Raw genomic sequence first — 27008 nt, forward strand, 5'->3', positions numbered from 1 at the left:
TATTTCTTCATTGCTGCAAAGCCTTCTTATAATATCTTAGAGTAAAATAAAGTGTTTTTACACTCCTGAAAAGTTATAGTGAACTTATCTCTGCTCTCCATTCATTTCTCTTACTTCTCTTCCCCTCGTTGGCCTTCCTTCATCATCTCCACTGTCACATTCTTGTTCTGCCTTGGAGCTCTGAGACAGTCTGTCCCCTTCACCTCCCAGTCTCCACAGGGCACCCACACTTCCCTCTCAACATTCAGATCTCCACTTAGGAATTTTGGTGCCCATTTATGGTCACTCATCCAATGACCAGGAAATCACGCTCTGGTTCTCTACTAGGAACAATAGTACCACAAGGGATATTTGGAAATTCCAAGAAATTTTGAGAAGGGGTTATTGCCTCTGATATTTAAAGGGTCAAAGCCCTGGATGCACTAAACATACCATAATATAAAGGACATTCATACATCCATACTTGAGACAGAGAGAGACAGAGACAGAGAGAGAACTAAATGATTTAAACTATCAATAGTTCCAGACTTAGAAAATTGACTGTAATTTGCTTTTTTCTTGCATTTTATACTCATGAGAACAGATAGCCTTAGCTTCCTGTTCAGCTTAATATTCTCAGCTTTTTTAGTAGTGATTGCCACATAACGCTTTACCAAAATGTCTTGGCACAGTGTTGAAATGCCACATACACTTTTCCTTTAAGGCATTATGTGTAATTTGTTAACTATTTCTGCAACCAAACTCCCTCATCTGTAGAAGGCATAGTCTCCTTAAACTATGAACTTAGAGTGAAGACCAAGGGACTTACATTTTTTAATATAAATTTAAAAATGGGGTGAGAGAAACGGTATGAGTATATAGTATACTTTACAGGGGAATTTACATGCTTGCATTTTGTGACAAAAATTATTTTCATAGCTTCTAAATCAATTTAATTCCTTAAATTTCAGACAAGGTTCACGATTTGAATTTGAATGTTGATGGAAACAACTGGTATCTTCAACTTTCCCTCAAGTACAAGAATTAACAATTTTATCCAATCTGACTTGCTCTCATGTGCTATTTCAATGTTGGCTGAAATTTTCTCTGGAGACATGACTATTGACTCCATTGTTCCAAGTAAAAGTACTAGCATGCAATATTGATTTCCTATAGTAAAAGAGTACAGAGGCAGCAATATTATGCAAATTGTTATGAAGTGCATCCACTCAAAAACATCTATTCAGTAGCAGTCATCAAAAACATGAGTCTAGTTTATTTTGTCAGATATTTCCTCTGCTGAATTGTTCCTTGGGTTTGATAGATTTATCAGAGATGAAAATCATGGCTGTTGTATGAAGCCAAGCAATTTTGTTAGGCTCAATGAGTGGTAGAGCTAGGGCTTTAGACCTTAAGGCAAATAAATAAATACCAGTAAGTTTAGATGTTTTACTTCCTAGGTAAAATATTTTCATTTTAAGTAAGAACTCCTAATTTCAACTACAATAACAATCAAAACAATAGGAATGTTATACACAGGAATACATGCAGTAGATTACTGACAATGTAATAATCACCTTTTAGAAAAGAGTTGGGTGTAATAGTACATACCTATAATGTGGGATACATAATTAGACTCTTCTAAGAAACCACATACATGCACATGCGTACATGAGCACACACAAACACACATATATACATTGAAAAGTACCTCATTCATTTTTGTTTTAATTTGTTCTCCCATTCACTTATCTTCCATTCTTTTCATTTAACAAAAGAAGAACAGACAGTGTAGCAATAAGCTAGAAGTTTTGAGTTCTCTAAACTTGTAAGTTACTGGCTATGTAGTGAATGTAGGAGTTAAGAACAGGACTCTCCTAATCCTCTGATAGCAGCATGGTGGTTCTCACTGCAGAAAGGTGAACTCAAATGAACCCTTTGCAAAAACCAAAGGCTTATTTTGTAAGGGACAGAGACAAAAAGTGCTATAAAATCATTTCCCCGGAGAATGGAATAAATTTATTTCCCAAAACTCTTTTCCATTGTACCTTACAACTCAAACCCTTAGTTTATCCATTTCTGCAGACTAAGCTTCAAATATGAAGAAAACAGTACCTATTTTGTTCATAATAGAAAATCTTGTGGATTTTTTTGCCTTTAGAGTTGGCTAAAATTTTGTAAGAGGGATCAAGGGATTGGTACAATAGGCAGACTGTTAAATATACAGAAAGGGAAAACTAGATTACTGGAAAGTGAATGGAAGGTAAGAATAGAGATGAAGGGGAATATAAGGGTGATAGAAAGGATAGAAAAGGATTACTTACTGATTTCTTTTATGTTTTCTTTTTTCAGGAAAGTTGAGTACATTCAAAATAACAAAAATATATATGCATACATACATACATGCACATATGTATATATGCATCTGTCCTGTGGCGTTTTAAATTTTGTTGAGGATAATTTTAATTTTATAACAGTAAAAATCAACCATAGTTATGAAATAAAACCAACAGTGGTAGGGATGCAGCACTGTAGAAAAGCACTCACTTAAAATATGTGAATCTCATGAGCAGTCTCCAGCATCACCAATAAATTAAAACAAAATGATATAAAGTAAAACAAAACCAGTTACACAAAATATCATGGCAGTTTTTGAGCATTTTAAATATAACAAATATATTATAATCGCTAGAATTTTCTTTTCCTGCATTAGTGTATCATCTATATTAGCCTTCTAAGGCTGTCATAACTAAGTGTCATGGACTAATTGGCATATACTGCAGGAAATTATTTCACAGTTGTGGATATTAAAAATCTAAGGTCCAGGTTTGTCAGAGTTGGTGCTGATTAGGGTTTTAAGAGGATGATGTTTCAGATCTTTTTCCTTGGCATGTAGATAGTCATTTTGCCATGTGCCTTCAAATCATCTTAAATTTCCTTTTAATCCAAGGATACTAGACATGGTGGATTAAAGACCACATGCATAATCTCACTTTCACTTAATTACAATTTAAATACTTTGATGAAAATATGGCCACATCCTAAGATCCCATGGACTAAGATATCAATATATGAATTTTTGAACTAACACAATTCAACCCAAAACAGTATCAAAAGCAGTATCAATAGAAGACTATTTGAAGAATTGTAATTCATTTTGGAGTCAAACTGCTGCTAAATATTAAGAACAGCTTTAGCTGGGTGAGGTAGCACAAGTCTATAGCCAATCACTTCAAGGGGCAAACATAGAAGAATTGAGATCTGAGAATATCCTGGGCAAAAGCCACAGACCCTATCTGAAAACTTAATCTAAAAAGGCAGTAAAACTGAGAATGTGGGTATAGTGGTAGAGCACATACCTAGCATGCATGAAACTTTGAGTTCAGAAAGAAGGAAGGAAGGAGGGAAGGAAGGAAGGAGGGAAGGAAGGAGAATGAAAGAAGGAAAGGAGAGAGATAAAGAAGGAGTCAGAAAGAGAAGGTGAGAGGAAAGAAGGGAGAAAGAAAATGGGAAAAAAAAACAAAGAAAAGAAATAACTAGTAGATTAAATTCCTGATCATGAAATTATAAAAAAGGGATACTCAGCAGAGATATGACATAAAATTGAGATTATCTTTTAAGATGTACATGATGCAAGGTATGTCACAATTTGAAGAAAAATAATATCTGTAACTACAATTTTCTTAACAAAAGTATACATAGTGGAGACAAAACAAATCATTTTATCAATTAATGATAACAAAAGCAAATGAATGGTAAGGCTTATTGTGCCAGAACAGCATTAGAGGCACAGTGGAAATGCCCACAGTATTTTCTGGGACCTGATTAGACTTCCTAGGACTTCAATTTTTTGTAACTTGTTTGTAACTTGGAGAAGTCAGCATTATTAGATTACTGCTTGTGAAAAGTGATCCAGGCAAGTTACAGTATTTACAAATGGAATAAATAAAATAAATATAATAATAAATAAAATAAATGAAAGTGTGTCACTTGGTGCAGACAGTAACTTATGGCTCTATTCCCAGAGACAGCAAAGAAGTCCATTCTAGTAATGAATTCAACCAGGTCTTAACAGAACTTGTCTGCCACAACCATATAAATAGTAGCAGCTACTTTTTATTTGTTCTGTTGGATTTTTTTTTTATAATGGATCCCTTTTGAATAAAGTGTGTGCTGGATGAATCGAAGGGGAACAAGAAGGAAAATTTTCCCTCCTGTAATGTAAGATGTGTTATTTTACTTCTCACTCTTTGTGGTTTGAATTATTAAGAGAAAAATAATGACTAAACTTATCATTAAAACCTAAGCGCTCATGTCTCAGGGCAAAATGAGTCTCAGACCAGCAAATGGAGTGGAAAGTTCAGAGACCAGAAAAAGAAATAGCCACAAAAGTCCAAAATGTATGCTGGCCACTGGAAGGGCTCTGGCTATTAAACTTGGTGAGCAAGTCATATGCCGCAAAGCAGACCCATACACACTGAGCTGTGTGTGCCATTTCTTTTTAACTCACAAGCTGAATCTGTGACTCTACAAGTTTGGGTTTATAAAATTAACGTGTGTTGTGAGATTGAGACCTGACAACATGATTTTTACCTGGACATCATTTCAATTTTACATTTATCCATAAAAGTTTATCACGGACAATCACAATTTTAATTTGGCTGGGATTTTCATAGCGCTTTATATATATACTCTTGCACCTAAGATTAATATTAACTCTAAAATGGATATTGTTCCCTTTGGACATATGAAGAAACTAATCCTGATAAGATTTTTTTTAAGTATCAACCAAGAGCCTATGAAACTCTGTGTATCTATTCTAAGGCCCTTATGTTTCATTATTCTCTATTATTATTACAAAATATTATTTTATTGTCTTTTTGACAGTGATATTCCTAAGAATACACTTTGAATTAAATATTGCTTTGAATCTGCTTTCTTAGTTTGACATGTGCTTTTTTGTTTTTAAATTTTATTTTATTGTAAAGATGCTTACAGGGGTGTCACAATTATATAAGTAAGGTAATGAGTACATTTCTTGTTTAACATTGTTAGAAATCTTCACATAATTAGATTTTTACACAGTGTTGGGTAATTTTAGAGTCTAATCAGACACTGAGCTTTCTCTGCTCAGCAAGTGCTTCTTTGGAAAATAAAGTGATCTCAAAAATATCAATAGTAATGTCCAATAGAAAATAAACTACTTGTTTTGGGAGGGGGTGGGGAGGATTGGGTGGGAGGGCAGGGGGGAGGCTGGGAAGGGATGGGAAGGGGAAACAAAGGAGGAGACTACAATGCTTGATAAGAAATGTACTCATTATCTTGTCCAGGTAATTGTAACCTCTCTGTACAGTATTTTCACAATAAAAATAAATAAATAAAAATTAAAAAAGAAAATAAAGTACTTTTTATACAGTTCTTCTATAACATATATAATGTAGTTATTTTCAAGCCTTCTTTGGATCTATATTCTTCTTTACAATTCACTAATTTATCTACATATTTATTAACCTCAAAACACCAGTAAGGTCAGAGGGATAAAAGTAAAGCTTCCATAACCATAGTGTTAAATTTCTTGTGGCCTAGGAAAATCAGTTTATGGAACTTTAGATTCTAATATTAAAAAATAGAGATTGAGATATCAACAGTTTTTTGTTAAGAAGGAACATTATTTTTTGTTGTCAGAGGGATTATAGTTACATAAGCAAGATAATAAGTACATTTCTTATCAAACTTGTTACCCCTTCCCTCATTTTTCTCCCACTTTCCCTACCCCAAGCCCTCCAAGTTGTACAGATCGTTTCCAACATATTGCCTTGTGTATATTGCCTTTGCATTGGTTCTCTTCTTGTCCCTTCCTCACCATTCTGTTGTTCCCCTTTGCTTCCCTAATTCAAATAAACATATTGCAATACCAGGGTAAAAAATCAAACACAGTAACAACAGGATACACCATAGGGGGAAGAACAGATTTACAAGACACTATGTTGAAAACGAACTTTACAACTTCGGGGGTAGGGGGGCGGGGGCGGAGAGGGGAGGGAGGAGTTGAGGAGGTGGGGAGGGAAGGGATGGTAGGGGATAAAACAAAGGAGGAGGTAATAATGCTCGATAGGAAATGTACTCATTACCTTATTGATGTAACTGTAACCCCTCTGTACACTATTTTTTACAGTAAAAAGCACATATTAAAAGAGAAACAAAAAATAACATAGAACATTAAAAACAACAACAAAAATGAAAAACCTCTTGTGTCCATGTCTTTGAGTTCATTTTGTTTAGCATCTTCCTATATGGTCATATGTCCGTAGCTATTGAGATATTCCACTCATCTGATAAGATTATCCTAGATATATCTTGGAAGTAGGATACACAAAATTTTTCTTACACTGATCCTCAGTGTTTCTCAGTGGAGACTGGTATGAAAAATATTTGATAAAGCTTTTATTTTTTCAGTACTTGGATTGATTCAAAGGCCTTGCAGATGCTAAACAGATGCTCCATCACCAAACAACATAAGCAGTCTCGTTTCTGTTTAGTTTTGGTTTTCAGATAAGATCTTATTATTTAGCCTAAACTGGCTTTCCACCTTGTGTTCCCCCAGCCAGTGCCTTCCAAGTGCTGGGATTATGGTAGTAACTTTAACAGTTACTGAAACAACACAGTCAGAAGGAGCAGTGTTCTGATATTCTGGCATCTTCCTAAAAGAAAATTTGAGATAACTAAACAAATGGGTACAATTCTTTCTCATAATGCACTATGAATATCATTGCTCTATCTGAATATGTTATACAAATAAAACACTGAAGAAGTTCAAGTCCTTTTATCTGGGCATTAAGTACATGCCACACTGTTGCAATAAGGCCCTTTGCCACCATCCTAATATACAGGTTATAGTGAAATTCTGCTAAGTCCTAAAATGTCAAGTAGCAAAGAAAATTATAATTTTCGTCATTTTCTGTAACTTTTAGAATATGATTATCTCAAAATCATTAGAATACCCTGAAAATCCCCACCCAACCTATGGAATTGAAAAGACTGAAAGGGATTTTGAAATGAGTACTTAGAAGTTATACTATGTGCCCTATCTACATCTTCATCAATATTTGACATTGCCAATGTTTTATTTTTCTTTTTCCATGTTAGTGTACATGTGCTAGTATAACAATACGATTCAGAGTTTAAATAAGATACAAGTCATACTTTGTATTGGATAGTGACATGGCTTTTGACATATATATAGTCCATATACATAGTCAAGTATTCATCATTACAATCATGACATAGAACAGATAAATTTTATAAGTAATTATTTCATTTTTCCACTCTACTTTTGTCAAGATACGACAAAAAACAAATCTTTTCTTTAATTTAACACAATTATTTGGCCATTTCCAAAATGGCATATTAATGAAATACCACCAACTGCACTTTGATTCCATATTTTCATTTAACAAAGGATACATTTGAGATTTATCCATGTTGTGCATATGTTAATAATGTGATTGGCAAAGGGTGCTGCATTTAATGGCAAGTGGATGGAGGGCCATTCATTTATTGAACACACTGTTTGAAGGACATGTGGCTTTTTCCAGTTTTAAGAAAATATCAATAAAGGTGAGATGACCATTTGTATACAAGATTTCTTCTTGCTTATTGTTTCAGTTTATCTAGTGCTAAGATAGATAAAGGATCAAACAAAACATTACTGAATTTTATGAAAAATAGACAAATTGCTTTCCAAACTGACTTTACTATTTTATAACAATGTGGACAGATATTTCCAGTTGTTCAGCTTCTTGTAGAACTAGTCTGGTATGTTTCCCTGCTTTAAGAGTTTCTAACACAGGTGCAATTGATTTCCATTTTCATTTTGAATTGTGCTTTCCTAATAATCAGGCATACCATCTCTTGATAAACCAGTTTATGAAGTGAATATCTGTGTGTGTGTGTGTGTGTGTGTGTGTGTGTGTGTGTGTGTGTGATATTACTGGGGCTTGAACTCAGAGTATTGGAATTAATTGCCCTTTAACATTTTGCTCCAAGCTGGCATCTACCACTTGAGTAACAGCTCCACTTCTGACTTTTTGCTGGCTAATTAGAAATAAGAATCTCATGGACTTTCCTGCCAGTGCTAGCTTTGAACTGCAATTCTCAAATTTTAGATGCCTGAGTAGTTAGGATTATAGGCTCCTGCACACCATCACATGTACTCTTCAAACTAAATATTCTTAGTATTCTGATTTTTATTTCTTCTGACTTTAGAATTTTGTATCTTTGAAGAAAGATACAAATGCTGATTTGTGGACTTGAACTCAGGGCCCATGCACTGTTCCTAAGTTGTTTTATTCAAGGCAAGCACTCTACCAGCTGAGCTACAGCTCCACTTTGGCTTGTTTGTTAACTGGAGATAAGAATTCTATGGACTTTCCTGCCCATGCTGGCTTTGAACTGCAGTCCTCAGATCTCAGCCTTCTGAAGAGCTGGAGTTACAAGCATGAACCACTTGTTCCATGAAAGAGAATATCTTTCTTGAAACCTAAATGGAAAAATTAGTTAGCAGGTATACACTTGTCTAATTTGGGAAAAGGAAGGGGGATAACAAAATGGTGAAACAAGGACAAAGTGTGACCCAGTGCAACAGTGATACTCACAAGACACTGTGTGGGAAATCAAATTTACAATTTCTTGGGTGGGGGAGAGGAGTAGGGGAAGGGATAGTGGTAGAAAAATGAAGGAAGGGGGTTACAATTTCAACAAGAAATATACTCACTACCTTACTTATGTAACATCATCTTGTCAATACTGTAACTCTCTGTACATCAAAATAAGATATAATTTATAACAAAATAAAAATTTATTATAAATTGTAAATTGAATAATTATAAATCATAATTATAAGTTAATTATAATTAACTAATAAATATAATTGATTATATAATTATAGCTATAAATTAATTATAATTAATATAATTATAATTAATATAAATAACTATAATTATTATTAATTCATATAATTTACAACAAAATAAAATAGAAAAAGAATATTTGCCTAGTAGTAATCCAGTCTTAAAAGTACACTATATTCTCTCATTCTATTGACATGAATACTTGTGTTATTTCTATTTCTATTTTGTATCAACTTGGAAAGTTTTACTGATTTTTATGATCTTTTAAATGACCCGGTTTTGATTTCATTGAATGTCTTTATTGTATGGCCACTGGTTGTTTTGTGGACTTACTTTTTATTCTTTCCATGATCTGATTACTTTAGCTTTCATTTGTTCTTCACTTTCCAATTTCTTCATTTTGTGTTTTTTTTCAATTTAAATTATATTATATTTTTTATTGTAAAAGTGATGTGCAGAGGGGATACAGTTACATAAGAAAGGAAATGAGTATAATTCTTGCTGAGCATTGTTATCTCCTCTTTCATTTTCTCTCTTATCCCTTGCCCCCTACTCTCCCCACAACAGGTAAAGTTGATTTCCAACATAGTGTTTTGTATCACTGTTGCATTGCTTCAGCCTTTTTCTTTTTCTTATCATTTCTGTAATTTCCATTCCCATCCCTGAATCAAATAAACTTACATACAAGGCAAGGGGTACCAAAATCAATAACAGTGATAACAGGAGGTAAAGCAAAGGAAAAATAAAAAGTGAAGAAAAAAGAAATGACTTCATACAGTACACTAAGGGGAAAAAACGCTTGTTTTCATATCTTGTAGTTCATTTCAATTAATATCATTTTATATAGTCATATGTACATAGCTATTTTTCAGTGTAGTCTACATTTTAATATTTTATACTGTAAATCTTAGTATTTTATAGTCAAGGTTATGTATTGAAGAGGGGTTACAGTTATATAAGTAATGTAATAAGTATATTTCTTGTCAAACTTGTTGTATCTTTCCTCATTTTCTCCTACTTTCCCTCTACTCACTCTCCCCCACCCCTGTGATTCTCTTCTAGGAATATCCTAAACATATACTACTTACTACAAATGAGGGGAATCACGGAGCCTATGTTTCTTTGGGTCTGGCTTACTTCACTTAATATGATTTTTTCCAGGTCTTTCCATTTCTTAGGAATGGGCAATGTCATTCTTTCTGATGGAAGTATGGAATCCCATTGTGTATACAGACCACATTTTCTTTATCTGTTCCCCCCATGGTATAACCCCTGTTGTCACTGTATTTGACTCTGATACCCTGGTCTTGTATATATGTTCATTTGAATTAGGTAAGAGAAGGGGAACAACAGAATGGTGAGATAAAGGACCAGGGGGAAACCAATGCAACAGTGTTATACACAAGAAAAGATGCTAGAAATGATCTGTACAACTTGGAAGTGGAGGTTGTGGAAGATGGAAAGTAGGAGAAAAATGAGGAAAGGCGTAACAGTTTTGAGAAGAAATGTACTTATTACCTTACTTATGTACTATAACCCCTCTGTGCACCAACTTGACAATAAAAAATGATTAAAAGAAAAAAAAGGGGAAAAAGAAATGCTACCTATTCTTGCTATACCTTAAAGCTAAATATTACTTCACTTTGGTGTCATGATCTACTAATTTCTTCCAGTATTTCATTTTATAATGTCCTTAGTCTGATGAAAAAATGTCTTAATAATTTTTTTCTAGTTTGCATTTCTAATGATAACCCCATTTTATTCTATTTTTATTGTGAAAACACCATACAGAGGGATTACAATTACATGGTCAAGGCAATGAGTGCATTACTTATCAAGCATTGTTGCCTACAGCTTTGTTTCCCCTTCCCATCTTCCCCCACCCCCACTTCTGCTTCCCCCCCCCCCAGCCCTCCAGCAAAAGTTGTAAAGTTCGTTTTTCGACATAACATCCTGTACATCTCACTGTTGCAATGGATCCACCTGTATCCCTATTTAAACAATTAGTTTTTTCCCTTCACCTCCACAAATACAGTGAAAACATGGGTTGTACTGAGGGGGAGGGACATACAAAGCAACAAAGAAATATCTTATAAATGTGTTAGAAACAATCGCAAGAAAGAAAAAAAAACCATTTGAATCCTTTTCTTGGGGATCATTTCCCCTAACATCAACTTATATGACCATTTCGGCTTGTTTCAGACATATCCTAGTAATTGCAAATAAGGGAAAACCGAGGGACCTATGTTTCTTTGGGCCTGGCTTACTTCACTTAATATAATTTTTTCCAAGTCTTTCCATTTCCTAACAAATATAGCAATTTCATTCTTTCTGTTGGAGGCATAGGATTCCATTGTGTATATATACCACATTTTCTTGATCCATTCATCTACTGAGGGGCATCTGGGTTGCTTCCATATCTTAGCTATGGTAAATAATGCTGCAATAAACATAGTCGTGCTGGTAGCTTTAGTGTGGTCTTGTTTGTAAACATTTGGATAAATGCCCAAAAGTGGGATTGCTGAGTCATAAGGGAGCTCTATGTGGAGTCTTTTGAGGAACCTCCATACTACTTTCCAAAGTGGTTGAACAAGTTTACACTCCCACCAGCAAGGCACATCCCCATCCAGCATCTGTTGTTATTAGAGTTCTTGATTTTAGCCATTCAAACTGGGGTGAAGTGGTATCTCAATGTTGTTTTGATTTGCAATTCTTTTATGTCTAGAGAGGTTGAGCATTTCTTCATGTGTCTATTGGCCATTCTTCTTTTCTCTTCAGAGAAGTTTCTCTTTAATCTTTAGCCCACTTATTTATTGAGCAGTTGTTTCTTTGAAAATTTATTGTTGGGGGATTTAATTTTTTGAGTTTCTGGTATATTTTAGATATGAGACCCTTGTCCATTGTATGGCTAGTGAAGATCTTCTCCCAATCCCTGGGCTTTCTATTGATCTTGTTAGCTATGTCCTTTGCCATGCAGAAGCTCTGCAATTTCATGCAATCCCATTTGTCCAACCTTTCTTTGATTTGTTGTGTTTCTGGGTCTCTATTAAGAAATTCTCAGCCTGTGCCAAGGAGACCTAGGGTTTCTCCTAGTCCATCCTGTAATATTTTCAGAGTGTCTGCTTTGACTCTGATGTCTTTGATCCATTTGGAGTTGATTCTGGTACAGGGTGATATATAAGGATCTAGCTTTAGGTTTCTACAAGTGATTAACCAATTTTGCCAGCACCATTTGCTGAAGAGGCTGTCTTTCTTCTATTCTAATTTTTTCCCCATTTTATTCTTGAATATTGAGAATAATGGTAATTTCCAACTATTTTGAAATATTGGATAGTTTTATTATCTGTATCCTTTTATGTTATCTTTCTGTTGATCGATTTATCTGTAATAAATATAATATTGTGAGATTGTTGTGTTATTAGATTTTCTTTGCTCCTTCAAATGATGGTGGCATTTTTCTAACATGCATCTATATCACTTATACATCATTTCAATTTATTAAATTCTGTTCTTGAGTTATAAAAGGCAGGATGAAAGAGTATTGCAGCTTTATGCATATGTCTTCAGCATCTGAAGCCTCAATTAGTAACTCTGATGATTACATTCTCGACTATCAAAGATCAATATCACTTCATATTGTTTGATATGTAGAATATATTTTGCAAATAAAATCCCCAGTTGATTTTGCCTCAGTGTTTTGAGATTGCTCTCTATGAATACACAATCTAGATCTTGTTAAAGACAGAGTTACCTGTTGTTTTTCATATCTTTGATCTGTGTTGGTTTTTCCTCCTTAAAACTTTAACTACACCTTGTTATTCTTTGTCCTGCATGAATTACAACCTCTCCTTCAACTCAACATGACCACATGAGTCTGGATTCTTCGTCCTTGAGCTTAGAGCCTTGAAATTGCTTCCAGACAGCAAGCAATGAAAATCAACTATGAGACTCATTTTGATTACTTCCTTATTTTCAGAGATCATTGGCCTGTGCTTTCAGTTTCCCAGTGTTGAAAATGTTGGTTTTGTGGGTTTTGCCCATTTCTGTACACATTGTTACTAGAAGTTTATGCCTGGTTTTTGTTTTAAAATATGATAAAGTAAAGCATCCCAGGGTTGCATTTCTTTAAAATTAAATATTAAAAATATATCATTATTCTTTTATCTATACTGTTTTAATGATTCCTCCAGTTATAATTTAAATTTATTTCATAGAATATAAGTCCTTTGGGCTATATCTTCTGTGTATAGGTCCAGATTTACTATGCTTATGAAGTTAATGTTCAGGCTGAGCCAAAATTTCATAATCACTTTGAGATTATGATAGCACAATTATGAAAATGCAGCATTGTATACTTAAATTAGTAGTTAGAAGACATGCTTGAAATTACCTTTTTCTTTTGTTTTCCATAAGCTGTAAGCTTTCTAAAATGCAAGTAATCTTGTTCAGTGATCAGATATAATGATGTCAAATTAATGTTCATAAACTGAATACAAAAATGGAAGGATAAGAAGAAAAGCAGGAGAAAAGATGGCTTGTGCTCTCAAGATTCTCTTTCAGTACTATCTGGTGGAGTGTTCCAAATAAGTGAAAGATAAAATCAAAACCTTGAGCTTTTTTACTTATTGGTTATTTCATTTGCTCTTGAAATGTGTTATAGTCATCTCAGTAGATGACCCCCATAATTTTTTTCATTTGTTTTGTTTATTGTCAAGGTGATGTACAGAGGGGTTACAGTTACATAAGTAAGGTAGTGAGTACATTTCTTGTTGAACTTGTTATCCCTCTTCCTCATTTTTCTCCCAGTCAGAATCTTGATTACAATTTAGGAGACATGGAAGACATAGATATTATGATGGAGAAATTTAACTCTTGGCTAATCATCCCATCCAGACTCACTCATAAATTTTACTTTTTCCAGCAATGGTCTACTTTGATTATTGATGGTAATGCTAAAAGATTTCTGTAGTGACTGTTTGCCATGATGAACCTTTCTGAGCCTCACACAAGACTCAGATTGTATGGGCCAGATCAAAGAAAAGGAATCTCTGTGTTTTTGTGAAATAATTTCTTATGCTCTAATACATCCTACTCTCATTGCTTCTTCCAACTGCATTATTTCAATGTTCTAACAATACTTCCACAATTATGTTACCTGATATATTTATGGTACATTCTCAAAATGATTTTTGCCTCAAAAAGAATATCTTTATCAAACTCATTTTTCTGGGATCTATGCATACTTATAGGAATTAATGACCTAGAAACTTAATAAATCACAACACTTTTTTCTACTGTCATTAAAAATTATATATGAAGTATAATTTCCATGTGCAAATAGAGCTATGAGTGAAGGAAAACTTTGTTAAATAGAATAATGGCCACCATGCTTGGAAGCTGGACTATGTTATCTTTCAGATATTATTATGGTTGTGGAATAAAAGTTATTATGGTCATGGAAAGAGGTTAACTTGGATTTAGAAAGTGGGTTCCATTTAGTCACATGAATTTTTCAAATTTTAAGAGAAGGCAGAGAGAAAAACATATTATGACATGTAGAAGAAAATTGTTGAGAGAGAATAGTGATGGGAGGAAGAAGGAAAGAAGAGGTAGACAGAGGTGAATATTATATATGTATTAATGAAACTCACTAGCAACTTCTAAAAAGGAGGAGGAGATGGGAAAGAGATTGAGAAAGAGTAACATATATATATATATATAATAATTTAAACAAATTTAATTATGTACATGATATAAAAACAACAATGATTCCCTTTTATAAATATATATACATATAACACATAAACACATGTATGTATCTCTCCATATATTTTGATGTCCCTTTTACAAGTGTGTATATATATATATGTATATATATATATTGACATATTGATATGTATGTGCGGTGCTGGTTCTGGGGCTTGAACTCAAGGCATGAGTACTGGCTCTGCGTATTTTGCTCAAAGCTAGTGCACTACTACTTGAGCTACAGCTCTACTTTTTGTTTTATTTTGATGTTTCAATAGAGAGAGTCTCACATGTATTTGTGCCCAGGCCGGCTTTGGACTGTGATCTTCAGAGATCAACCTCCTGAGTAGGTAGGATTATAAGGGTTTGCCATTGGCACCCAGACTAACATTAAACATAGGAAGGGATCAGAAATATGTGAGTAAAGGAAGAAGAGGTTAAAGAGGGAGGCCTTGGCTCAACATTTTCCAGTGAAGCAAAAGCAAGAAGAAAATATAAACCAGAGAATAACACCCTCTAGAAGATGGAAATTGTCCTCAACTGATGGCCACCAAAGTCCTTTAGTGTCTAAAGGACTCCAATTGTAAGCATATTTGTTCTTCAAACAACCCAAATGTACAAATAAAGAAGATTCTAGCAATGACTCTTGCATCTCTAAGGCTAATTTTGTTATAGTGAAAACCAATATTAATGTAGAAGTAATAAAAGTGTGTTCTCAAAAGACAATAGATATATTTACTTGAACTTGGTGGACATTATAGGACCTAAGTACTGGTCTCATGAGCTGGAACCAAGGTGTTAAGTGTTCTGCATTTGGATTTCCTTATTTGGAGGAGAATCAATGCCTTGCTGTCACTGAGGAATGTTCCATCCGCTCATGCTCTACTTCGCTATCATGAACATTAATGGCTGGTAGAATCCTCCTCCTCCTCCTCCACCTCCACCACCACCACCACCACCATCACCACCACCACCACCACCATCACCATCACCTCCTCCTCCTCCTCCTCCTCCTCGTCCTCCTCCTCCTCCTCCTCCTCCACCACTGCCACCGCCCACCGCCGCCGCCGCAGCCACCACCACCACCACCATCACCTCCTCCTCCTCCTCCTACTCCTCCTCCTCCTGTTCCTTTTCTTCCTCCTCCTCTTCTTCAATGTTTTACCTTCCTCTTCTACTTCCAAAGAATCATGTGATTTGATTCCATTCTTGCAACTTATTTTACTTAAGATTCATAATGTAATCCTATCTGCAAAATATATTTTGCCATATAATTAATTACTCCAATGATTAGGGGGTGGATACTTAATGCAAATTATGATTTTGTTTATTATAGAATCAAACTGACCTTCTGACCCACATAGCTGTGAGGCATAAATTTGAATGCTTATATTATGCCAGTAAATGAATGGTAATTTTTTATGTCAACCATAGAAAGTCTTTCAAAGATAAACATTAACATCTTTTGATTGGGCTTTAATGTTAACATCAATTATATATACATGCCCTAATCTAGTTCTGTTTTTAGTCTAAGTGGGATTTGGACTGAGGAACTTACCCTTGCTAGGCAGGTGCTCTATGATTGGGTCACACCCCCACCACATTTTTTACTTACTATTTTGATAGGGTCTTGAATGGTCTCATGACATCATACTTCTGCTCTCAGCCTTCTGAAGAGCTAGAATTACAGACCTGAGCCACCACACCTGGTCCTTAATCTTAGAGTGAGAGCTTTTGTTAATACAATTATCAAAGAACCAGTAATTCAAGTCTGTAATTTTAGCTATGCAAGAGCCTGGCAATTCAAATCCAGCCAAAGCTGAAATGTCTATAGACTTCATCTTCCAAAACAACCAGAAAATGTTGGTCTGTACATGTGGATCAGTTTGTAGTGAGTCAGTTGAGCAAGCAAGGCAGCTTGTTTGATGTCTTGAGTCCAAACTTCAGTACTCGCAACAAAAAAAAATAAGAAAAAAAAGAAATAAAGGAAGGAAGTAAACTAATACAGCACTTACCAAAAGAGGCAACACTTGTTTTGGATTTAGTTCTGTATGTTCAGTCTTACACTAGGTTCAATAGCCAAAAATGTAGTGACTTTTATACCATTATAATCTTATTCTTACCCTAGACACCAATCCTTGTCTGTGAAAAACTAATGCTAGGACTATATACAATGGGAAATTTCATAGATGCTTAAGTCCCTTACCTAAAATGGCAAAATATCTTCATATAACTTATGTGTTGCCTTTCAAGTGCTTTAATCTCTAAGATTACATTAATTACTAAATAAAATCTAAATATTACATAAGTAGCTCTTATGAGGAACTATTTAATGAATAGTGGCAAGGAAATAGCTGTACATCTTCAGTAGAGACAGTTTTGCTTTATAATATTTTCAACTCACAGTTGAATTTTTATATTCAAAATGAATAGATCGAACGGGTCAATGAGATTGGAAATTGCCTCATAAATTTAGCTAAAATTTACTGATGAATTAAATGTTTAAATCATTTAGTATAATACTTTACCTGTAGTGATAAGGATTGAAGGAGAACAACTATCATTTTTATTTATGGTGGCATGACTAGCCACTAATTGAAAAAGATGTTTACTCTGTTTTCTAATGAAAAGCTGTCTTTCCTGGGCTATTTTATTGTTTTTCTTTAATCAAATAGCCAACAACTATAGATTCCACACTTGGCATGAAATAGAATGTAGACTTTGATCTCACATATTCATATTCTAATAGGAAAAATAAATGGCAGTGAGTCAAACAGAGTTAGTGCAAATTTTTTTATCATTTTTATAAGCATATAATGTAGAGTTACTAGACTGGGAAGTGGATACAGTTTAAAAAGTTTTCTTTGAGGATATAATTTTCAAGCAGGGAACTGAAAGCTGGGAAGTTAGTTGGTGGAACTGAAGGATAGAAAGGTCCAGGTAACAGACAGATCCACTCTTTAAGAATGTTGACCATAAAATCTTTATCTCAGCCTACATTGCTCCTTAGAAACCTGAAGCTTAGAGGTATCTTTGAATGCTGTTTGGAGCCATGTCTAAGGAGGCTGGTGTGTGAAAGTACATAAATAAACATAGCCTTACATGGGTGCATACATGTTCATACATCTCTACAACAATGAAGAATAATGGTTACACTGTCCTTGGGAACTCCAGAACAGAGAAAGTGACTCCAATATGAGAAAAACCATCAATCCTATCTGGAGATGTAAAAAACAGATGTGTTTACTGAACTCCTGCAGTGACATGTGAACCTAACCAGGCATTGCTATCAATGCTTTTTTTTATACGTTTTTTTTTTATTGTACAAATACTGTACAGAGGTTACACTTACATGAGCAAGGTTATGAGTACATTTCCTAGCAAGCATTGTTACCTCCTCCTTTGTTTTCCCCCTACCATCCCTGAGACTTCCTTAGTCTCACTTCTAGTTGCTATTAAATATTATATTAAGGCAGAAGCATAAATACTGATTTGCTCATCTCCATAACTGTTAATAAGGAAAATCTACTTAAACTAACCTCTCTGGCATGCCTAAACCTGTGTACATTATAATAATAGTTAACACATTTCTTTTTTACATTCTTATTATCTGTACAGTGCCCTAATCATTTTACTTCTATTCACTCTTCACCACAATCATATAAGCCAGATCCTGTTATTATTCTCACACATCACAGATAATAATCTAAAGATTAAGTCCCTTATATAAAGACATAACCGAGATTTCAGCCCAGATAGTCCATATCTTAATCTCATATCCATAACTAACTACACAGTATGTTATAATTCATACATGTTACAAACACTTTCATAACTTCAAACATGCCAGTAGATGAAAAGCTGATGGGAAATTACTCTCGTTAATGTAAAAACAACATCCAACGGATCTTTTATTATTTCACTTTCAAGAAATAAGTAACTAGGAAAGCCTATCTATATATTTTTCAAGACTGCCTTGAAAGTGTGATTTGTCTGTCTTTTCTATTGTTTGTAAATTCTGGGGATTGAACTGCGGGCCTCACACATGCAAAACAAGTATTCCACCATTTGAACATCCCTCTGGTTCCTCTTTGCCTTTGTTATTTTCAATGTGGGGTCTCACTTTACTTAGGCTAGCTTGGGATGCTATATTCCCACTTATGCTTCCCTATGTCTCTTGGAATTACAGATGCCACCTATTATTGACTGAAATAGATTTTCACAAATTTCTCTTTGCCCTGCTGGCTTTGAACCCTCAATATTAGTGCTTCTCAAGAAGCTACAATTGCAGACTTGAATCACTGTGTCTAGTTGTGTGATAATTGTTTGGTAAATAACAGAAGGAACTTTGCAAAGCATTCTGTAACCACTGCTACAGGAGAGTATGCATTCCTGAGTTAGTAACAAAGACAGGAGTTTCTGCAGTAGTTTTTGGAAACGCTTGAGGAGATAGAACTAACAGAATATATGATGGATGACTGAGGTAAAAGCATTGTCAATGAGTGTTGGTGCTAAGGTTTCTGGCTGGATAATCAAAGCACTACAACTAAGAACAGAAATGTAATTGTAGACTTGACAGGAAAGACACATCTGACTTTGGTTATGTTGATTTGAGTTGACTTTTAAACATCTAAGTGGAAATGTCATGTTGAATTCAGGTATTTGAATTCCAGAGGTTAAATAGTTCACTCAGGATTTTGTTAATATATAGAATGCAATGAAATGGAATGAACTCACAACGTCCTTTAACATTGTATAATGTGAAGGAAAATGAATGCAGTAGAACTGAAGCAATATACAATGGATGAATGAGTGTGACTCATTGCATAAAAGTAGAAACACATATAAAATTAAGTGAAGTAACCCAGGCCCAAAGAAACACAGATCCCATGGTTTCCCTTATTTGCAATAACTAGTATATGTCTAGGACAAGCAGAAAAGGTCAAAAGTTATGTAAGATGATATTAAGTGAAATGACTCCCAAGATAAGGACACAAATATGTTTTTTCCTTCTTGCTATTGTTTTTAATATATTTATAATGACTATGTGATTTTTTGTTTCTTTGTATGTTCCTCCCCCCACAGTTTAATCTCTGTTTTCACTGTATTTCATTCTGGTGCCCTGCATCTTGTATATACACTTCTCTAATTTGGGGAGGGGAGGGGGAAAAAGCAAAATGCTCAAATAGGGATACAGATTGACCCATTGTAACAATGATATGTACAAGACACCATGTTGAAAACAAACTTTACAACTTCTGTGAGGGGGCAGGTGGGAATAGTTGTAGAGGTGGGAGGGGAGGGAGGGGATGGTAGGGGAAAAACAAAGGAGGAGACAACAATGCTCAATAGGAAATGTACTCACTACCTTGCTCATGTAACTGTAACCCCTCTGTACAGTATTTTTACAATTAAAAAACATAAAAAATAAAATAAAATAGCATCCAAGAGATTAAGAAAGGAGCTACTTATTTTTTTAAATTTTTTATAACCTGCATGCCATTGCAGTTAAGTTAGCCTAAGTCTGGGAAACTTCCCAAAGGAGATAAATTAGAAGAAGACCAAGGTGAGAGGTCTTTAATCACATGTGATGAGGAATATTTTCTTCTTACAACTGTATTACAAAGTAGCTGAGACATGACTGAATCTCTGAAGTTGTCATTAAAATGAAGGATTATGCTGGAGGAGTGGGAAGGTGCAAACAGTGCTGAAAAGACAGCTGAGGATGAACTCTGGAGAGTTTTGTAAAGATTCCCAAAGGAATATACTGCTGAAAACTCAGCAGGACTACGTATTACATCCAAGACCACAGATTTCAGGGGGCTGAGAGCTCCACTCTGAGCAAAAACGCCTTAGCACTTCATTATTGCTTTAAAGTTTTCATCTGGCTACTTAAGTACGGGGGGGTACTTCTGTTTAAAAATTTTATTGTGTGAATACCATTTGCCATCTGCTTTGTAATACCTTTTGTAAAGATTTTGTGGTTCTCCACGGTTTTTAATTTTTAAGTTATCTCAATACTGTAGAGAAATACCAACATATTACAGTTCAGTTTTTATATGCAATATTAAAGAATATTCACATTCCTCATCAAACATAAAGCCAAATCTAGGTATTGTTGAATGACCCACATAGAACTCCTCCTGGTTGCCGGGCTCTGGAGGCTCATGGTTGTAATCCTAGCTACTCAGGAGGCTGAGATCTGAGGATCATGGTTCAAAGCCAGCCCTGATAGGAAAGTCTGTGAGACTCTTATCTCCAATAAACCACCAGAAATCCAGAAGTGGCACTGTGGCTCAAGTGATAGAACACTAGCCTTGAGCTAGAGAACTGAGAGACAGCTCCCAGGCCCAGAGTACAAGCTCCATGACTAACAAAAATATGACTAAAAACAAACAGACAAACAAAAAAACCTCCTGGTCAAGGTTGTGTCAAGTTTGTATCAGAAACTAGTACCAGAAAAATATTATGAAGTACAACTACTTTACTTCCTGTTAAAGATAGTAATAATGTTGTATTGTTGAAACCTTATAGAACTTCTATAGTTCTCTATTTTTTGTTAAAAACATATCTCTACTTGGAAGAGACTATGAAGTACTTATATTGTAGGAAGTACTAACTTTTATTGCTCAACATTATATTTAGTGTTTTTGCTAGAGTTTATAATATCAAAAAGGATCTATGACAACCATACAGATTATTCTCACTCGTTTCACCAGCTGTCACATCAAGATGTCAGCAAGGATAACAACTTTAGTTTTTGTCCTTTTCTTTCTTCACAATTCTAAAAGGGAAGAGGTAACTTCTAAAGGAGGAGTTGGTATATGTGATTTTATTAGTTCATTTATCAATGTATGTGTTTTTCCAATACGTATTTGCAAAATATATATTGCTTCATGCATCATGTTAGAGCTAAGATCATAGAAATGAACAAACCAGAAACTACTGAAGCACTGGGCAGTTGCAAAACCTTCAATCAGAAGAGGGCTGCAATATCACAATGAGCTTACATCTTATCCGCATGCATAATTGGCATCCCAGGAAATATGATACAGCCCAATGTCTTACATTTGTAATAAACACACTTAGAGAGTGCCTGCCCCTCAGTAACCATGCAAAGCTTTGGTTTAGTGATAGTCCTCTTGTCTCTATTTCTCTGTGGCCTTTGAGTTTGATCTCTTTCTTTCATTTTGGACAATAGGTTAACTTGAATCACATGTATGAACTGGCTGCATCTTACTGAACTGTGCCCCCAAATTAATTGAGTAGTTAAATATTTTCCCTTGCATATAGAACTAAGTTAATGAATCGATACTAAAGAAAATAGAGTACAACAAAACCCAAAGAGGCAGCCAAGCAAATTATGGACTAGGAACAGACTCCCAGGTTTATATCTTGGGAAAAGCAAGTCTAAATTTTGAGTCTGGAATTTGACTCTAGTGACACAAGACTGAGAACAGAATATTGACTGGCAATTCTTGTAGTAGTAAACACAGACTTCATTTTGTGGTGGGCTGGAGAAGGATACTCAAATGTGCTTAAGTTACCTTCAAAAACATAGATTCAGTAGATATGAATGGAGCCCACTGTAGTGTTCTCATATGATTATCCTGGCAGTGGTCAGATTTTTGTCATACAGCTTCAGTCTTTCAGAAACTGATGTTTTGCCCTTCAGGATAAAGAAACAAAAAGGAAATAGCAAAATTCCTTGCATTGGAAGTAGTGTTATGGCTCAAAGTGGTAAAGCATGAGCTTTGAACAAAAGAGCTCAGGGACAGTGCCAGACCCTGAGTTCATGAGTTCCAGCCTCACTACCGACAAAACAAAAACAAAACAAAACAAACCTTACATCTTTATGTTCTAAACTTATTTTTTCTAATTTTTCACTGTGCTTACTGACTTCTGGTAGACATATAAATCCAATACACTTATGGTTTAATACTTTAAAATATTTTGCTCATATTTCTTCTATACATAAACATCAAAACAATAATAGATTATTTAACAATTAGATAACATTTGATTATTGAATTTGATTACATTATGTACTTGTTTTCAAGGCAGGTATTTTGGAGATAACATTTTTAAAAACTGTATTATCAAGTAAAAGGAGGATTTAAAAATAACATTTTCATACTAAAAATGAGTTCAATCCTAATATATTTGTCTTTACATTGTTTACAATAATATATTTTTTCTCTTTTGGTTGGTTTCACTGTATAATCACAAATGTAGTCATTTCATTCTTATAGAGCATATCACAGGCCCCACTTAGGTTAGTTCATATTTGATTTGGTTCTTACTTTATAATTCAAGTTTATTTGAAAAATTCTTTTTTTGTAAAAATAAGGAGTTACTCCTCTACATTTCAGTGGTTATCACAGACACACTTGAGCCTAGCTTATCTTTATCAGAGAGAATAGGATAACTTATAGAAAACAGATATTGTATTAGTGTACTAATGTTAAGTACATGAAATGAGATGAGCTACAAGAAAATTTATAAAATCAAATTATAAGAATTTACATCGTGAAGTTAACTGTTATTTTTGTAAGGTTATATCCAGAAGCTCAAACTAATATATCGACTGTCATCTTAGAAGTCTAGTTCATCTCCATCTACAACTTGATAACAGGTGGATAGATGAAAAAGTAATCCCAGTTCTGAATATTCTAAATTCAAGTTTTTAATTATCAAGGTCATAGAGCTGGGAGGATAGCCTGTGCAATATCTTAATACAGGCCCAGGCAAGGAAACATACAGGGAAAATTAATTGACATAGATTTTAGATGTGGAAGGTCATAACTAAATTTTGTTTTGTTTGATTCACTATAATTGAATTCTCTTATTAGTTGTCCACCTTCTATATAATTCTAATAGTTCTTATAAGACAGTAACATAAAGAATAAAATCTCATTGACTACTGTAAACATGCCATTAAATGGAAACATTTTTTTCATTTCTTTTTTTTTTTTTGGTTTTCACTAAAATTCAATATTCCAAGTCCTGTACAAAGTGTCCTGGCTCTTCAAATTCACATAGGCCCAATATTCCTTTGCCCTACCTCTAATAATCAGGATTCTTACGTCCAATGATTCTCTGATTAACTGAATAAAAATTCTCTTCTTGAAGAAAGAAATCTTTATTTCAAATCTCATTCACTTGAGGACATTCTTTCATCAGTGAACATCTTTATATTTTTAATCTTCTATTATTTTCAGTCAACAGAATACTTTCCCTGGAGCACTAAAAAATAAGGATAATTTAGCTTTTTTATAACCACTTAACTCTTAGATTTTAAAGTCATTAAGGTTGTTTTCTTAGAGACATAGTGGTGATTTACATATAATGTTTACAGTGTTACATTTTTGGCAACCATAATAGTTTTGGAATTAGAAATATGGCAATGATTTTGTAAAGCTGTATACTTTTAGCAAGCCATCTGGCATGAAACCTTGAGTATGAAATTTCCCCCAAAGAAAAATAACATTTAGTTAGGTTAAGTGTCAAGTTGCAAGCTCATACTGTATAAAAGTCAATATGTACCAAGTCATATTAGTGAATTCCATCTACACTGCTGGGAGGTTGTTGAACTCAATTATAGAAATGTGCAGTACTCTATTGGATGTGTGAGGAGGTTAGGAGACCACAATCAATTAAAAAGAACACATGTATATCCTGTTCTGGGGATATAGTTATTATAGTATCCCTTGTTTTGCTTCTGCTTATTTTTTCCCCTAAAATTTCCTCTGAAAATAGGAGAACAAAGAGTTTAATAATTTCCCTGTTTCGTTTGGAATTATTTTGTCAACAGTATCATACAAAGTCATGAGATTATTGTTTTACATAAATGAAGCCTCAGGTAGTTATGACTAAACATGTTGTAATTTTTTGTAGCAAAACCATTTGAAAATGGACAATATTTGGACATTTATGGAATTACGAGGGACCAGGCTGGGGAATATGAATGCAGTGCAGAAAATGATGTGTCATTCCCAGATGTGAAGAAAGTAAAAGTTGTCGTGAACTGTAAGTCTCACCACTATTTATTCAGATAAATTTTGGGAAAACATTAAAGCCTGTGAAAATGTTGTCTGAAATTGGTATTACTGTAATAAGTGGTGTATTGGCAAATATCACCTGCTGACAGTGAAAACATGTTTTTCAAAATATTGATCAAATTGGTGGCTTGGAATGTGGCTCAGTAGTAGAGTGCCTGCTAGCATGCATGAACCCTTGGATTCAATTCCTCAGTACCACATAAACAGAAAAAGCTGGAAGTGGTGCTGTGGGTCAAGTGATAGAGTGTTAGCCTTGAGCAAAAAATAAGCTCAGGGACAGTGCCCAGGCCCTGAGTTCAAGCTCCAGGACTGGCAAAAACAAAATATTGATTAAATTGTTTTATAGAGAAGAAACCATCTCAACTGATCCTCTAGTAATGCAGTTTGATGCCTAACACCATCCCCAGTATTCTAAATTCTGCTGTGTTCTGCAGTATTCTAAATTCCCCTTCCAAGTGGGTTGACCTTGTAGGGTATTTGGATTAAGAAGGAGTGTGGAACATTCTCAATCACACCTGATGGAGCTAAAATGTGATATTTTTCTTCAAAGAGTTGTATTGTGGTGCTTACATTACTTGTGTGATTAATTTAATTCTATTTTCTTGGGAAAGTATTGAGAAAATTGAGAAATAATTTCCCCATGAACATCATTCTGATGAAGTTAGGATATGTGAGTCAAAATGCCATTATGTAGCATTTTCTCTAAATTCCCCCTACAGTAAAATTACATACATTTTAATAGCACTCTACTATATATCTCAACACCAATGACTATTTCTTTTAAAAATGTGTACTTAATCTTTCTTTCAAAAAATCACACCATTAACTTCTTCAAATAAAATACCCTTGAGTTAACAAAAATTTGGCAAAATTATAAGATAAAAACTTCACTTTTGCTCATTTTACTTGTCTATATTTTCTAGATGGTCTTTGGTAGCAAAATTTATATAGTAGTATACCACAGATCAGATAAATGATTCTAAATATATCCAGGAATGCTGAAATTAATTTTCAGTTGTTTGATATTAATGTGTCTTTCAGTCTCATGAGCCAAAAGTTTACTCTCAAAATTCTCCTGGCAGCTGAGCTGTTTGTCAGAGCAAATCCTTTGTATCAACTGAGAGTGTATGGCTAGTCCATATAGTCCTGTTGAACTATCAGACAGCGCCGATGTGCATGATACTAGATCAGGAGCCAGTCCTTGAAGCTGAATTTCTCAGAGTGCTAATCAGAAAAACCACTGAAGAATCAACCAAGAAACTTATTAAATTGAGAAATATCTGGATTCCCCATCAGCCCTACTGAATATATGACTTAGATTTTTTTGTATTTTGACACATTTCCAGATTTCTCAGCATGTTTTTGTTGCAAAGGTTTACTTACCAAAATTTCTGAATATTTTATGACTGATAATACTTATTGGAACATATATGTAGTTATTGAAGGGTTTAAAGGTTGAGAAAGAAGAAACAAGAATTGGCAATGAGAAGTGAGCAGTAAAAGGTAGATTCAAAACCACTAAATAAGTCAGATACCCAGCCCCAGCAATACAGTCTACATAAAATTCCAGACACATGGGTCTATTAAAGAATGTCTGATTGGAATGAAATGAAAAAAACAGGTTTTCATGGGCTGCTGTACAGGTTTTCATGGGCTCCATGCTCCATGTATAATCTCCACTTCTCTTTGTTTTAGTGAAGTCCTTTCATCTCTCTGACTTTAGTTCATTGCCATTTATTTGATTTGATTCTGTTTTTTATTCTTTTTAATATATATTTTTATTGTAAAGATACTGCACAAAGGGGTTACAGTTACATGAGTAAGGTAATAAATACACTTCTTATGAAGCATTGTTACTTCCTCCTTTGTTTTTCCCTCACCATCCCTTCCCTTCCCACCTTCCCAACTTCTCCCTCCCCCCACAATGAAGCTGTTAAGATTGCTTTTAACATAGTGTCTTGTACATCTCATTGCTACAATGGGTCAACCTGTATCTTTTTTTCAGCATTTCACTTCCCCTACCCAAATTGGAAAAATATACATATAAGAAGCAGGGCACAGGAATCAAATACGGTGAAAACAGGGGTTATACCACAGTGGAAGAACAAAAAAACCCACAAATAGTACATTATGAGTACATTAAAAAAATACAGCAAGACAGATAAAATCTCTGTGTCCCTATATTGGGGTCATTTTGCTTAGCATCATCTTGTATGGTCATAGCTTTTGACCGTTTCTTCTTGACCTAGACATATACTAGGTGATGCAAATAAGGGAAACCATAGGACCTGTGTTTCTTTGGGCCTGGCTT

General features: G+C 34.4%; 1 protein-coding gene across 1 annotated transcript in view; it reads left to right on the forward strand.

Annotated features, from left to right (window-relative positions):
* Nucleotides 1-27008, forward strand: part of Negr1 (neuronal growth regulator 1) — an 862817-nt gene that overhangs the window by 541810 nt on the left and 293999 nt on the right. Inside the window, exon 4 of the mRNA XM_042681196.1 lies at nt 24534-24665. Within this exon, the coding sequence (XP_042537130.1) occupies nt 24534-24665 (132 nt within the window). The remainder of the gene's footprint in view (nt 1-24533; nt 24666-27008) is intronic.

Source organism: Dipodomys spectabilis, unplaced genomic scaffold, assembly GCF_019054845.1.
Source record: "Dipodomys spectabilis isolate Male_0828 unplaced genomic scaffold, ASM1905484v1 ptg000002l, whole genome shotgun sequence".
Taxonomy (NCBI): Eukaryota; Metazoa; Chordata; class Mammalia; order Rodentia; family Heteromyidae; genus Dipodomys; species Dipodomys spectabilis.